We start from the raw sequence: 17364 nt of genomic DNA on the forward strand, positions 1-17364 counted from the left end.
CTCTTTCTGACTGATTGAAATGGAATTTTGGAGGCGGAAACCGCCTCAAGATGGGTCATGATGCTTCTTTTTACCGCGACACGATTTTTTTACTCGCGGTAAAAAAACTCGTCCAATTCCCATTGAAATCAATGGGAGGCATTTTCGGGCTGTTTTTGAGGAGTTTTGCGGCGCGGTTTCCACGTCCAAAAACTCGGCAAAAAACTCAGTGTGATCAGGGCCTTACAGGACATGATACACAGTCCTCGTTTCTGGGTGGAGATGTCCCTCAGAAGATGATGAGTCCCTCACGTCATATCACCCAGGTCTGACTTCTACACGGACGACAAATAATCCAATTTTAATGTATCTACAATATTTCCAGATTACAGTTAAAGTTGGAGTCAAGAAAAGATCAAATGAAGACAAGGATAGAAAACGTTGAGCGAGTTCATCGGAGGAAGTTGGAAAGAGAAGAAGTTGTCACGGATTTCCTTGAAGGATCATCTCATCTTCTTCCTTAACAACAGGCAGGACCCTGTGGGATCGAGACTGCACTTGGCCAGACAGAGTTTGAAGGTTTTCAGAAGAACCTGGAGGAAGAAGAAGCAGAAGAAGAAGCAGAGACACGAGAGTAAGAAAGAGAGAAGTCAGAAACACAGAGACAGGTCTTCAAGTGTGAACAGACACCGGACCGCTATCAGTCACACCGACTATTCTGAGCGCCGTCATTAGGACACATCAGGTGACCTTGAATGTCTATTATTCACCATGGACATCGGATTGTCAGCCAATCAAAATTGTCTGGATCTGCCAACAAATGTCTCGTGTTTATACTTTACAAAGACTCCGCCCATCACTACGGGAGGGGGATCAATCCAAAGTATTTGCCTGATTGGCTGATTCACCGATGGGACACAATAGGCCAATTTTTGTGTTCAGTTGCCATAACTAGTGACAAGCTCCAATTTTCCCAATATATGTAAATTTATTTGCAATTTGGCGATTCTCGCATTTTTAATTAAACCGATTGCGCCTCCCCATTACTGGTAACTCATTCATCTCATTCACTTTCCTATACGGGATCTTAGGTCAGAATGACGTCATTCATAAGTTAGAAGTTGTTGTGGTCGCGTGTGGTCTTCTACTCTACCGGAGGCAGGATTTCAAGCGTCGTCGCTCCTGCATACTGGAGAGAGGTCACTATGAACACGTGGATAATATCCAGTTATTAAACCCTATGGGGCTAAATGGACAAGTAGACAAGTGAAATGATGGATAGACCTTGGGGGTGAGCGATCTATGTAATTACAAGGGTCCATCAGCTACGCTGCTGAAGGGGGTGCCACAAATGACAAGGCACCCAAGGTTGTTAAAAATCAGGAATCTTAATATTAATTGTATGGCAGTATTATGTAGACATTGTATAGCGTTAAATTACTGTATGAATGGAGCTGTTACTTGAGCACTGTATGTTGGTATTTAGTTTTGCCTTTGTGTGGTACTACCTCTTAGGCACTGGACTATATAATATTTTACAGTGCTTCTCTGCTCCTGCTCCCACTTCCATCTCCATTGACTTCTAGGCGCAATGTGTCTGTCTCTCTTCTGCTACCCTGCCCCTCTCCATAGACTTCTATGGCAGCATGTCTGTGTCTCTCTCACTACCTGCTCTCTCTTCCTGCTCCCCCTACCCTATTCATAGACTTATTTTGGCTGGTCTATTTCTCACTCTCTGCTCCTGCTACCCAGCCCCTCTCCATAGACATTGATGGGCAGCATGTCTGTGTCTCTCTCTCTCTCTCTCCCTGCTCCCTCCTCCTGCTACCCCTCCCCTCTTCACAGACTACTATGGGCTTTTCTATATCTCTCTCTCTGCTCCTGCTATCCCCGCCCCTCTCCATAAACTTCAATGGGCATTGTCTGTGTTGCTCTTTCTCTCCCTGCTCCCTCCGTCTGCTCCAACCTCACCTCTTCATAGACTTCTATGGGCAGCGTGTCTGTGTCTCTTTCTCTGCTCGCTCCTCCTGCACCCACTCCCCCCTCGATGTCTGTTTCTGTCTCCCTCTCTCTCTGCCCCTACCCCCTCCTCTTGTGTTGCACTATTTCTCTGGAATGTGCTACCCCAGATAAGCAGGTTTGTTTTCCCAACATCCACAGCTTTAAGCGGGACCTGGAAACACATCTTTTTAGGCCGGCCTATCACATTCCCTAATTTGACTACTCTCCTTTTTAACATCTCCCTACATTATCCCTCAGTATCTGATCCCGCAGGATACCCCACACTCCTTATACCCTAACGCACTTCATGTCTGCCATACACTGACACTGGCTGGTGACGGCTCCTGCAGCTTTATGTGTCCTACCCCATGTGTATAAAAGCTGGCCGCACCATTGTACTAAACATTAACTTTTTACATTTTGTGTCACCCTTATTTCCTCATCGATTGTAAGCTCTTGTGATCAGGGTCCTCACTCCTTATAGATTGTAAGCTCTTGTGATCAGGGTCCTCACTCCTTATAGATTGTAAGCTCTTGTGATCAGGGTCCTCACTCCTTATAGATTGTAAGCTCTTGTGATCAGGGTCCTCACTCCTCGTAGATTGTAAGCTCTTGTAATCAGGGCCCTCACTCATAGATTGTAAGCTCTTGTGATCAGGGTCCTCACTCCTCATAGATTGTCAGCTCTTGTGATCAGGGTCCTCACTCCTCATAGATTGTAAGCTCTTGTGATCAGGGTCCTCACTCCTTACAGATTGTCAGCTCTTATGATCAGGGCCCTCACTCCTTATAGATTGTAAGCTCTTGTGATCAGGGTCCTCACTCCTCATAGATTGTAAGCTCTTGTGATCAGGGTCCCCACTCCTCATAGATTGTAAGCTCTTGTGATCAGGGTCCTCACTCCTCATAGATTGTAAGCTCTTGTGATCAGGGTCCTCACTCCTCATAGATTGTAAGCTCTTGTGATCAGGGTCCTCACTCCTCATAGATTGTAAGCTCTTGTGATCAGGGTCCTCACTCCTCATAGATTGTAAGCTCTTGTGATCAGGGTCTTCACTCCTCATAGATTGTAAGCTCTTGTGATCAGGGCCCTCACTCCTCAGATTGTAAACTCTTGTGATCAGGGTCCTCACTCCTCAGATTGTAAGCTCTTGTGATCAGGGTCCTCACTCCTCATAGATTGTAAGCTCTTGTGATCAGGGTCTTCACTCCTCATAGATTGTAAGCTCTTGTGATCAGGGTCCTCACTCCTCATAGATTGTAAGCTCTTGTGATCAGGGTCCTCACTTCTTATAGATAGTAAGCTCTTGTGATCAGGGTCCTCACTCCTTATAGATTGTAAGCTCCTGTGATCAGGGTCCTCACTCCTTATAGATTGTAAGCTCTTGTGATCAGGGTCCTCACTCCTTATAGATTGTAAGCTCTTGTGATCAGGGTCCTCACTCCTTATAGATTGTAAGCTCTTGTGATCAGGGTCCTCACTCCTTATAGATTGTAAGCTCTTGTGATCAGGGTCCTCTCTCTAGTTTTAATTGTTAATTAGTGTCACTATGTAATGTCTGATATTGTCCGTACATGTTTGATCTGAATTGCTGAAGTGCTGCGCAATACAACGGCGCTATATAAAACTATTACTATTATTATTACTGTTAAAACATTGGCAGCTGAACGAGCGGTGACTTCGTGTGTTCGGCACCGTTACTAAGCTCATTGCTAGTCTTCTAATTATCTTGGCTCCATGGAAGTCTATGCAGCTGGTGGAAAAGATTCTGTGTTTCAGCCACTCTGAGCTGCACTGGCAACGGGGATGAGCCTGGAAGCCTATGGTGGGCCGCAGGTAACTAACTTTTCTTAAGGGTTGAGCTGTGGACCCCCATCGGAGGCAGTCAGATGAGCAGAATACCATCCCTCCATCTCCTGCCTCTGACAGTCAGTTGGCGGATCACCTATTGGTTTATCTCCCATTGGACGATATCCGCGTGCCAGTGATGTCATCAGCCTAATCGTGCCAAACAATAAGTTACATCTCTATTCTATTTCAATCTATAAGACTCAATGTTTCTATTTTATATCTTTTTCTACAACTAGAAGATTCCCTCAGAATTGTCTTTAATATCATCCAAGTGTGCGATGTAGACAGTAATAACAATATAATGACCCCCCATGAGCAGAATAATATTGAAGTTAGAGAAGTAAAATCCCAATATATTGAGGAGGGTCACACATACCATCATACAACTCCAATGTACATACATTAGACCTATGGGCTCAGTGTAAGGACTCTACATGGTCAGCGACCAGCTCCACTTACATGCCAACCCGTAACCTCTCATGCCTCCATTTTTGTCCAGATAAGATTTGATAGGTGTCCGGGTATGAAAGGGAAAGGCAGTGAATGGAAGATGAAGACACTTGGGGGTTATACAGGAATAATGATGATGGATATAGATATACATGTGAGACTGAGCTCTCCAGCCGTGAACAGGCTCATATGTATTCATGTGTAGAATGATGAACGTGAACTACAAAAGAGAAACGGAGAATAAATGAAGAGGCAATAACAATGCAGACACATAGCAGAACTCAATCTCCCGGGCCCTGGAGGAAGAGCTGGTAAAGTTGGCCAAGGATGAGAACCTGAGACCACTCCCAACATCCAATGAGTTCTCAGATACTATTCATGACCAGGACTCTCATCGGGGGCCATGGGAATGACTTTCCACTAACTACAGAGACAAATTATGAAGGACACCTTCTAAAAGTTCTGACCGATGGTACAAAGGACCTTCTAATTAATCATATCGGGAGACGTCAGGTAGTGCTGCACCATCCTGGACCTAGGTTCATATCAATGGTGGTCAAGATCCTTAAACTCAAAGACTTAGTGTCTATGGAGGACTGAGTAGATAATAATGTGGGGCCCACAGGTCCCCTCCTGCCTCAGATGGCTGAAGAACGTCCCCGTTATCTGACATCTCTAGTCCAAGCTAGAGATGAGCAAATCACTTTCCTGAGCTTGAGGTAAGTCAATGGAGATTCTAAAATTATCACTCGCCATGAGAAATTCAGATGCCACCGCCCTATAATGCGGGGACTGACCTTTGGCCATTCTAATGTTTGGAACTCATGACTCCATGATTCCAACAATTGTCATTGACCGAGATAACTGACAACTGTAACGACCGCTGTTGTGGACCGCCGCCTGTCCTTACCCTCTGACGGCCGCAACCGCAGACTCCTGTCCTCTGGCCGACATCTTCTTCCTCGGAGAGGTCAGCATATGCAGCCGCTCTGCCCCATAGTGTCCTCTAGGGTGTGCGCGTGCTCGTACCGGGCCTTAAAAGACCAGCTTGGGCACATGCAAATAATGACTTATTAGCCCCAGTTTATCCTGGACTATAAGAAGGGCCTTGCCCTTTCATTCCTTGCCTGAGGATTTTTGTTGTCTTCCCATGTTCGTATTGCAAATGGTCCGTTTAGTTGTATCCTGCTCCCAGCGTTACCGTATTCTGTATCCTGTTGCTGTATTGTCTCCTGTACCTAAGCCTTTAGTTGGGGTCGTGTGTACCATGTGCCACGTCTGCTGTCATCTGCCACATCTGCTGTCATTGGCCACACCTGCTGTCATCTGCCACATTTGCTGTCATATGCCACGTCAAGTTCTACCCGTGCCTAAGCCTCAGCCTCTGCTACTGTCTGGACTCATACAGGTATTCCAGTGCTAAAGGACATTTGCATAGACTTTTTAGACTGTCGTTTGGCCAGCTGTCACTCCGCTATGGCAGAGAGGCCTAGTGGGTCCACACACCTCTAGATCGTGACAACAACCACCATCAAACAAGTATGACCGGGCTGAATGGTCCTACAATGTGCCGAGGGGTTCTCCATTGCTGGGAGCTATAATGTAAGCCGTCCTCCGGTGCAGCTAAATGACCAAATCTGCTTCTCATCAAAAGAAGACCAGACGACAGATCAAGCAGAAAAAGAAATGGTGACAGCACACTGAGAACACTAATGTCACCTAAGCCACTAAATATAAATAAATCTACTTACAAGTAGGGAGGTTCTTAGTGCACATTTTAATCAAAAAGTGTTTGCCCACCTGCCACGACAAGGCGACCTCTGTAAGGTTATATTTAGCGGTTTAGGTTACATTGGTGTTCACAGTGTGCTGTCGCCATTTTTTTGTCTGCTGTATATTTGCAGTCACCGGCGTTCTTGCACCTGTATACACGTTTTGTATCATTTTGTTGGAATGTGCTGTTCAAACTTTTGTTGTGTTTATGTGAGACTATAGACCAAGGCAGAGATCATTTGGTGATTAGTTATGTAAATTTTCCTTTACCGACTGACAGCGAACAAAAAGTCACCCAGAAAACGGCCATCTGATGTCACTAATGTCTGGCCATATTTAGGAACCCCCCTCTGTTAACCAAACATGCCCTAATGGTGCCGGGATCCCCCCGTGTGTTACGAGTCTCTGGCGTCTACGCTCATCCAGCTCGTCTCCGGCTCTGTCCTCAACCACGTTGTCTCAGGTCTCATCGTTCTACATCTTCTCATGGAAGGACTCATCTTCCCTCTCACACAGCAGCTTCTGATACCTCCTAGACCATGGACTCATCTTCCCTCTCACACAGCAGCTTCTGATACCTCCTAGACCATGGACTCAGGTTCTTCTCCTAATGAAACCTTATAAGAAACTCAAGAATTGGAACGTTCGATAACATTTCTCAAAGAACAAAAAACGTTTCCGCCTCGTTGACGGCTCATTATCAGTCACTTTGTCAGTCAGCTTAGTGAAGCTACGTGGTGATCTAGACTAATAACTCACCGGTCAATAACAATAGACCAAGGGGGAGTTAAGTCATGTTGATGTTTTCACTCCGCGAGTTAATTGAATGATCATTTTATGCAGCAGAAGAACACAAATCTCTACCTGGAAAACATTCATGATCTGCAGCCAAAGACTGGGACATATCTGGTGATGCAGCGGCGCAGACTTCTGCGACTACAAGAAGAATGAGCACGGGCAACGCCGCGTCTTCAGAAGATAATTAGCTAAACCCAATAGCTTTGTAATTAAGGAGATCTGTTAATTACATAGACCGGCTCTGTAGACATTTAAGACCCTCCGTGAAATCCTGTGGTCTATGGGTGGATGCAATGAGAATTACTCTCACGAGGATAACCCCTGTCCATATGTTCTATTAGTGCATATGGGCCTCATAGAGGGGGGTCTCTCACTCGGGACCCCATTTATGAGCCAGAACAGAGAGCGGCTCATGTATTACTTGGCCACGTCTGGCTGGTCGAGGCTTCCCACGACATATACAGCTGTTATATGGACGGAGATTATCCGTGATGAGACATCCCCATCGAGAATCAACCTGACAAGGTGGGCAGAGAAGTTTACCAAATGCCTCAGCTGCGGGGAGCCTATCCTGTCACCTGGGACCACCAGAAAAAAACATCCTTAAAGAAATCCATGAGATCTACTATTGTCCAATCCAATCTGACGCTAATAAGATCCCTTATTGCCAGGGTCTATCTCTTTATAAACAACTTATTAGGCATTATTGATTATAGGACCTGTGTGTCCAATGACAGAAGAGGCTGTCGAGCCCTAAGAATCACTTCTTCTGTACCCCAGTCCAACACTGGTCCAGCCAGTATGTGCAGCTAGACTATATGGCATGAAATATAAGGAGACAATTTGTTGCAAAGGGGCACCAGGTTATTTTTTCTACCCTAGAAACAGCGCCTCTCTTGTCCATAGGCTATGTCGGGTATTGCATCTCAGCCCAAATCCTTTGAGGACTAGACTTAGACCATAAATGTGAGCGGTGCTGATAATAAAGCTTGTGCTGCCGGGCAACAAAGGCGGCTCATTACCCAAAAATGAAATCCAATCTCTGTTACTTATACAATGTCTCCCCAAACCTCCCACACCGACACCTCAGAGCTCTCTGGTCTTTCCTAGCGCTGCATTATGTCTTGTACCATTGTCTCCTGCTTCCTGAGTGGTCGGGACATAGAACAAGTCTGTGCACCCCGGAGGAGCAGTCTACTGTACAGCAGATAGAACTTCCTACATGTAGCCAAATGGTGGTCACCCGGACCGGACGTCAGGGGTTACTAAGCAACCTGATGAAAAATGCCATGTGTAGAATAACCCAGGGTGGAGCCATGGAGTCTGTAGATGTCTGTAATGCTAATTATACCCTGTGCTAATTACAAATGCAAAGATGGAGCCCACTGGACACCCCTCCCCCACCTTGCTAATGACAATGACTACTACACCCACTTTCCATGAGTAGTTATTTCTATTGCACTTACCTCCAGGGATTTCCGTCAGCTCACTTAATGGTGGGACGGACTCCAGTTTGTCTGCGTAATCCTTCCCTGCCTGGCGCTGTGCGTAACGAGCTTCTATCTCTTTCTTGGTCCTGGGGATCCGACACTTGAAGATGCAGCAGAGGGTGATGACTTCACAGGGAAGAGAAGAAACGTCTTGTGGGTTATTGGTTACATTGTATCCGCTGCTGGTGATTATTACATTGTATCCCGATACTTTGTTGCAAGTTGTGATAGTTATAAATCGGGCTAATAAACACTTCCATGTATACAAAGCTCATACATCATACACTGATATAGACAGCACCCAGTGACCGAGGCATGCTGGGTAATGTAGTGCAGTGATGACATCATGGAGGGAGGAGTTATTGTATACAGGAGATTTAGACTCCGCCTCTTACTGGATCATGCAGCTTACACTTACCCAACTATAACATTTCTATTGTAGACCCCATGGCACAGACCTGGGATGGATTTATCCTGAGACATGTTGTTAATATTCCTTCCAATGAATAATTCAAGTCTTGTAGTGAGGGATTTGTGGGTAATTATGTCATTATTTTCTGAAATAATTCATTTGTTTCTCAAACTGATCATGAGAAAAGCTCATGATGCAGCTCTGGATGTGACTGGAGTATGACACATGGTGTAACAGCAGAATTGTGATTGTAGCTCTGGACGAGGTTGTTGCATAAGATATGACATAACAACAGAATCATGAATGCAGCTCTGGATGTAACTGGAGTATAAGACAGGGTGTAACATTGGATTTGTAAATGCAGCACTGGATGTGCTTGGAGCAAAAAGCTGGCCATAGGCTGAATGATTATCATTAACAATTGTATAAATGTTACCCCTGTTATAGACACTGAAACTGTGACGTCTACAGCACTCAAAACGATGTTATTCTGATCCTTTGATTGGACACAATATTTCCTTCAATATTGGAAAAGTCGTTTATATCAGGGAGAATATATTTCTGCGGATTATCCGTCCCGACACATGTTCCGAAAATATGGGACCCTGCATCAAGCAACTGGGAGAGATTTTCTGTTGTGACATCATCTGTTCTCTTTGCTCTTCCAGCTCTGCTACATCACCAGCCGGCCAGGTCTAGGGATTATTATTATATCCAGTTTATTTTGCTTTTCTAATTGAAAATAATAGAAAATAAACTCCCACTGCCTGCGCATCGTTACAATGTATCAGCGGCAGAAATCAGGATCCTGGGCTGTGGAACGAGTCCAAAATAAATATCTGCACCAAATGTATCAGGTGAATAGAATCCCATCATGAAATCCATAAAGAAACAATGTAACGAGGGCTGAGCGGGGAGAGGACCATTCCAGCCACTCGTCTGCCGAAAAAACCAACTTCTGGCGCCCTTAGAAAACGTTGAATGAATTGAGGAGCAGCGACGAGCGCAGAGGTCACCGCGGTATAAATAGCAGCGAAGTGCCGGCGACTAAAAGATCTGCCAAACACCCACTTCTAGGACCCCCCTCCCCATCACAATAAAATCACCCCCCCCCCCCACCAAGAAATAGAAGTCCTTGACTCGTCCTTTTCTGTCACACATTTTATTCAGACGCTTCTTAGATGCATCAATTCCTAGGAAAGCCGGAAAGAGACCGCAACGAACCCACAGCAAAGACTTCCTGCAGATTTACCGTTCTGGATTGTAAAAAAGCTGAGTGACGACCTCACAGGAAGCCGTAATTATACTGACCATTGTAGTCCCAGCTTCTTTGGTCACAGAAATATCTCCAGCGATCCCTGCTTATTCAGTGTCTGCACAGAGCTTGTTCTGCTGTTGTGCATTCTGGGAAGTGTCGTCCTTACATCAAGCTCAATATAGACATCAACGTACAAAAAATCTGACTGCATCCCTGCCCTATAGGAGCTCAGCCGTGAGAGGGGTGTCTGTCCACAAGTTTGCTGACTATTTCCAATAGCAATCAGCAGAATAGTGAGTGCAGCTCTGGAGTATAATACAGGATGTAACTCAGGATCAGTACAGGATCAGTAATGTAATGTATGTACACAGTGACTCCACCAGCAGAATAGTGAGTGCAGCTCTGGAGTATAATACAGGATGTAACTCAGGATCAGTACAGGATAAGAAATGTTATGTATGTACACAGTGACTCCACCAGCAGAATAGTGAGTGCAGCCCTGGAGTATAATGCAGGATGTAACTCAGGATCAGTACAGGATAAGTAATGTAATGTATGTACACAGTGACTCCACCAGCAGAATAGTGAGTGCAGCTCTGGAGTATAATACAGGATGTAACTCAGGATCAGTACAGGATAAGTAATGTAATGTATGTACACAGTGACTGCACCAGCAGAATAGTGAGTGCAGCTCTGGAGTATAATACAGGATGTAACTCAGGATCAGTACAGGATAAGTAATGTATGTACACAGTGACTCCACCAGCAGAACAGTGAGTGCAGCTCTGGAGTATAATACAGGATGTAACTCAGGATCAGTACAGGATAAGTAATGTATGTACACAGTGACTCCACCAGCAGAATAGTGAGTGCAGCTCTGGAGTATAATACAGGATATAACTCAGGATCAGTGCAGGATAAGTAATGTAATGTATGTACACAGTGACTCCACCAGCAGAATAGTGAGTGCAGCTCTGGAGTATAACACAGGATGTAACTCAGGATCAGTACAGGATAAGTAATGTAATGTATGTACACAGTGACTCCACCAGCAGAATAGTGAGTGCAGCTCTAGAGTATAATACAGGATGTAACTCAGGATCAGTACAGGATAAGTAATGTAATGTATGTACACAGTGACTCCACCAGCAGAATAGTGAGTGCAGCTCTAGAGTATAATACAGGATGTAACTCAGGATCAGTACAGGATAAGTAATGTAATGTATGTACACAGTGACTCCACCAGCAGAATAGTGAGTGCAGCTCTAGAGTATAATACAGGATGTAACTCAGGATCAGTACAGGATAAGTAATGTAATGTATGTACACAGTGACTCCACCAGCAGAATAGTGAGTGCAGCTCTGGAGTATAATACAGGATAAGTAATGTAATGTAGGTACACAGTGACTCCACAGCAGAATAGTGAGTGCAGCTCTGGAGTATAATACAGGATGTAACTCAGGATCAGTACAGGATAAGTAATGTAATGTATGTACACATTGACTCCACCAGCAGAATAGTGAGTGCAGCTCTGGAGTATAATACAGGATGTAACTCAGGATCAGTACAGGATAAGTAATGTAATGTATGTACACATTGACTCCACCAGCAGAATAGTGAGTGCAGCTCTGGAGTATAATACAGGATGTAACTCAGGATCAGTACAGGATAAGTAATGTAATGTATGTACACAGTGACTCCACCAGCAGAATAGTGAGTGCAGCTCTGGAGTATAATACAGAATGTAACTCAGGATCAGTACAGGATAAGTAATATAATGTATATACACAGTGACTCCACCAGCAGAATAGTGAGTGCAGCTCTGGAGTATAATACAGGATGTAACTCAGGATCAGTACAGGATAAGTAATGTAATGTATGTACACAGTGACTCCACCAGCAGAATAGTGAGTGCAGCTCTGGAGTATAATACAGGATGTAACTCAGGATCAGTACAGGATAAGTAATGTAATGTATGTACACAGTGACTCCACCAGCAGAATAGTAAGTGCAGCTCTGGAGTATAATACAGAATGTAACTCAGGATCAGTACAGGATAAGTAATATAATGTATATACACAGTGACTCCACCAGCAGAATAGTGAGTGCAGCTCTGGAGTATAATACAGGATGTAACTCAGGATCAGTACAGGATAGTGAGTGAATAGTTGGATACTGCATATTATGTTGGCAGTGAATGGTAGAATTATTTGGAGGTTGTTTTTTTTGGCACTGATTGATTGTATTCTGTGACCTACTTTGTTTTTTGCCCGGGGATGTATTTTTCTATAATCTCGCTTTGCTTATAATGTTGCTGATGCCGTCAAACTCCCCCCTCCCCCGTATACTTCTTATCCTGTCACTTGCTGCAGATTTTCTCCATGATTGGTACAATATTTGTCGCCCGCCATGGAGTAAGAATTGCCAGGAACTCCTGCGTTTATCTGACCTGGACGGTTGCGAGGCGTAATTTTTATTGTGACGGTGTAAAGGACGTAAAGCGTTTCTTTTTGAATGTCGATAATCATCACCATAAACCGGAGACAGCGCAGAACTGACCGGTTTAATGTCAAATTTCTACTGATATTATACGGGAATCGCTCATATCCAATCGGAGATCTTTAGTGATCCTGAATGTGTGACTTCTGCTGGTGACTGCTGCCTCCTGGTGGCCGTTCACTGTTATAACTAATGATGATTTCTATGCTGATTTCCCAACATAAGGACTAATTCACATTACCATATTGAGTTTGTGATCCGTTGCCGCCCATTTGTCAGCAAAAAATATAAATGAATGGGTCCGCGTGCGATCAGTTGATCGCACACGGACGAAGAACCACAGTCGTGTGCATGAGGCCTCTGATTATTTTCTCCTTCAGGTCAGATGATTACATTATTCTCTGCTTCCCTGAGATGCCCAAATATTTAGATCCCGACAAGTTTCCTGGTCACAAGTTACTATGTGCAGCATCAGAAAAACATGGCCGCTGTTTCCAGATACAGCGCCACACCTGTCCATGGGTTGTGTCTGGTATTGCAGCTCAGCTTTATTGCTGTGAGTGGGATGACCTGCCATACCGGTCACAAGCTGTGGGCAGCTGTGGCGCTGCTTTTCAAATCCTATACAACCCCTTAAAGATAAGGGAGGGAGCTACATTTTCGCTGTGGGGTTTCCCTGTCCCCAGACTCCAACCAAAGTTAAAGAAATTCCTCTTTCCCCCTCTGTCCAGGTCTGAGGTACGACCTATGACATGATGGTGGCCATTTATACACCCCGGCCATCTGTATTATACTGGGTGACTACTCTGGTCTACATAGAGCATGGAGGCCCAAGGTAGTCACCCACTGGCCGCAGCGCTTGTTGCTAGGCAATCAGGTTAACCATTGTGACGAAGCTGCAGAACAAATGAAGTTACAACATTTAACGGTTCCGATTTTCATCTAGAGGAGAATGTGACTTACTGACTGCCAAAACAAAGATGGAGAACACCCCGATGACCTGCCAGAGTCGCAGCCCCCAGAACACCACCGTCTCTGATGTCACCGGGTCCGGCTTCTTCTTTGGTGGATCTGTCGGTGCCTGAAGCAAGAACCAGAACAAATTAACATTGGAGGCAAAACCGGAAGACTTTATATATAACGGGACAGTGAATGAGGGGTGAACGGGGGGGACATAACATTGGGACATAACGGGCGGGACATAACGGGGGGACATAATGGGGGGACATAACGGGGGGACATAACGTGGGGACATAACAGGTGGGACATAATTCTGATGTGTGTTCAGCTTAGAAGTGCTGAATTCTGGGATAACCACACAGTCCCAGCAAGCATTAGCATAAAGTGTCCAGCAGGGGGCAGCCTCAATCTCTATGTAGAACAATAAATTGTGGGAAGGAAAAAGTTGAGGCTGTCACTGTTTCGGTGATACTGAGGCTGTCAATGTTACGGTGATACTGAGGCTGTCACTGTTACGGTGATACTGAGGCTGTCAATGTTACGGTGATACTGAGGCTGTCACTGTTACAGTGATACTGAGGCTGTCAATGTTACGGTGCTACTGAGGCTGTCACTGTTACGGTGACACTGAGGCTGTCACTGTTTCGGTGATACTGAGGCTGTCACTGTTTCGGTGATACTGAGGCTGTCAATGTTACGGTGATACTGAGGCTGTCACTGTTACGGTGATACTGAGGCTGTTATGGTGATACTGAGGCTGTCACTGTTTCGGTGATACTGAGGCTGTCACTGTTACGGTGATACTGAGGCTGTCAATGTTACGGTGATACTGAGGCTGTCACTGTTACGGTGATACTGAGGCTGTCAATGTTACGGTGATACTGAGGCTGTCACTGTTACGGTGATACTGAGGCTGTCAATGTTACGGTGATACTGAGGCTGTCAATGTTACGGTGATACTGAGGCTGTCAATGTTACGGTGATACTGAGGCTGTCAATGTTACGGTGATACTGAGGCTGTGAATGTTATGGTGATACTGAGGCTGTCAATGTTACGGTGATACTGAGGCTGTCAATGTTACGGTGATACTGAGGCTGTGAATGTTACGGTGATACTGAGGCTGTCACTGTTACGGTGATACTGAGGCTGTCACTGTTTCGGTGATACTGAGGCTGTCACTGTTACGGTGATACTGAGGGTGTCACTGTTACGGTGATACTGAGGCTGTCACTGTTACGGTGATACTGAGGCTGTCAATGTTACGGTGACACTGAGGCTGTTACTGTTACGGTGATACTGAGGCTGTCAATGTTACGGTGATACTGAGGCTGTCAATGTTAAGGTGATACTGAGGCTGTTACGGTGATACTGAGGCTGTCACTGTTACGGTGATACTGAGGCTGTCAATGTTACGGTGATACTGAGGCTGTCACTGTTAAGGTGATACTGAGGCTGTCACTGTTACGGTGATACTGAGGCTGTCACTGTTAAGGTGATACTGAGGCTGTCAATGTTACGGTGATACTGAGGCTGTCACTGTTACGGTGACACTGAGGCTGTCACTGTTACGGTGATACTGAGGCTGTCACTGTTACGGTGATACTGAGGCTGTCAATGTTACGGTGACACTGAGGCTGTCAATGTTAAGGTGATACTGAGGCTGTCAATGTTACGGTGATACTGAGGCTGTCACTGTTACGGTGACACTGAGGCTGTCACTGTTACGGTGATACTGAGGCTGTCAATGTTACGGTGATACTGAGGCTGTCACTGTTACGGTGATACTGAGGCTGTCACTGTTACGGTGATACTGAGGCTGTCACTGTTACGGTGATACTGAGGCTGTTACGGTGATACTGAGGCTGTCACTGTTACGGTGATACTGAGTGTCACGGAGCCGGTTAGTGGACCCACTAGGCCGTACCGCCGCAGCGGGGAGGCAGCTGGCCAAACAACAGGACACCCCAGAAATACAATGTCCCGCACAAGGGTACCTGGATAGTCCAGATAGTGGCCGCAGCTCTGGCACAGATGAGATGGGTGCAGCAGATGGCGCCAAACGTGGCGGATGACACAGGAGCCGCAAGTTGCACCAGACGTGGCGGATTCCTCCGGACGTGGCGGATTCCTCCAGATGTGGCAGATGACACAGGACGTAGCAGATTCCTCTGGACGTAGCGGATTCCTCCAGACGTGGCAGATGACACAGGATGTGGCACGACTTGATACTAAGGCAAAGCACGGGAAACAGGAACGGGGAACAACAGGAACGGGAAACACTAAGGGACCATTTGCAAGACAGACTGGGAAAACTAACAACACTCGGGCAAGGATTAGAAGGCCAGGGGCCTTCTTATAGACCAGGAAATCGTGGCAGTTGATGATGATGACGATTTCCTAATTGCGCGCGCTGGCCCTTTAAGGTCGGGCGCGAGCGTGCGTGCGCACCCTACGGGACACAGCCGAACGGAGCGGAAGTGAGCGCTGGCGTCTCCTAGGAGGGAGACGGGGACCAGCGCTCACAGATCCATGGCCGCGGGCGTCGGGAGGTGCGTAAACCCGACGGCCCGCGGCCATGGGCGCTACAGTATCCCCCCTCTTACGCCCCCTCTTCTTGGGGCCAGAGTGAGAGAGGAACTTTTTAATGAGAGTAGGAGCGCTGAGGTTCTCTTCTGGCTCCCAGGACCACTCCTCAGGACCAGACCCTCTCCAGTCCACCAAATAGAAAGTCCTTCCTCCTACCCTCTTGCGGTCCAGGATCTCCTTTACCTCGAATACATCAGAGGGACCGCTGGAAGCAACTGTGGAACTAGAGGTCTTGCTGTAGCGGTTCAGGACCACTGGTTTCAGGAGGGACACATGGAAGGAGTTAGGGATTCTGAGGGTAGGGGGCAGCCGCAGCTTATAGGAGACAGGGTTGATCTGTTGCAGGATCTGGAAAGGACCAAGGAACCTGGGAGCGAACTTGTATGAAGGCACCCTCAAGCGAATGTTTCGAGAGGACAGCCAGACTTTAGTCCCAGGAAGATACTGAGACGGCTCTCTTCTCCTAGTATCCGCCTTTCGCTTCATGCGATCTACCGCCTGCAAAATAGAGGACCGGGTCTGTTGCCAGATTTGCAGGAAGTCCCCATATGCAGAGTCAGCAGCGGGTACCAGAGATGAAGTCGACACTGGAAGAGGGACTCTGGGATGTTGGCTGTACACGATGTGAAATGGAGTGGAAGTGGTGGACTCACTTGTGTGGTTGTTGGATGAGAACTCGGCCCATGGAAGAAGCTGTACCCAGTTATCGTGCTGTGAAGAGATGAAGTGGCGGAGGTAATTTTCCATGATCTGGTTGATCCTCTCAACTTGCCCATTAGACTGGGGGTGATAGGCAGAGGAAAAGTCCAAACTCACATCCAGGAGTTTACAGAGGGCTCTCCAGAACTTAGAGGTAAACTGAACCCCCCGGTCGGACACAATGTGAAGAGGCAAGCCATGCAAGCGGAAGATGTGCTGGATGAAGAGACTTGCCAGACGAGGAGCAGAGGGTAGGCCGGTCAGCGGGATAAAATGAGCCATCTTAGAGAACCGGTCCACCACCACCCAGACAGTGTTACATCCTGCTGAGAGAGGAAGGTCCGTGACGAAGTCCATAGCGATGTGCTGCCAGGGGGCATTGGGTACAGGCAGAGGTTGAAGCAGGCCGGCAGGCTTGGAGTGAGTCACTTTATTAGAGGCACACACCGTGCAAGCAGAGACAAAGTCCAGAACATCCTTATGTAGCGTGGACCACCAAAAGTGACGAGCAATCAGGTCTCGGGTTTTACGGACACCGGCGTGCCCAGCAAGTTTAGAACTGTGTCCACAGCGGAGAATTCTTCTCCTGCCTGCCAACCGAACAA

At 46.4% G+C, this 17364-nt stretch overlaps 1 protein-coding gene across 1 annotated transcript in view; it reads right to left on the reverse strand.

Annotated features, from left to right (window-relative positions):
• Positions 1 to 354: 354 nt before the first annotated feature.
• Positions 355 to 17364, reverse strand: part of TMIE (transmembrane inner ear) — a 62888-nt gene continuing 45878 nt past the window's right edge. The window contains exons 2-4 of the mRNA XM_075828814.1: positions 13477 to 13594; positions 8320 to 8469; positions 355 to 572 (exon numbers count right to left, since the gene is read on the reverse strand). Coding sequence (XP_075684929.1) covers positions 463 to 572; positions 8320 to 8469; positions 13477 to 13594 — 378 coding nt within the window. The 3' untranslated portion in view covers positions 355 to 462. The remainder of the gene's footprint in view (positions 573 to 8319; positions 8470 to 13476; positions 13595 to 17364) is intronic.

The sequence above is a fragment of the Rhinoderma darwinii genome, chromosome 5, assembly GCF_050947455.1.
Source record: "Rhinoderma darwinii isolate aRhiDar2 chromosome 5, aRhiDar2.hap1, whole genome shotgun sequence".
NCBI classification, from domain to species: Eukaryota; Metazoa; Chordata; class Amphibia; order Anura; family Rhinodermatidae; genus Rhinoderma; species Rhinoderma darwinii.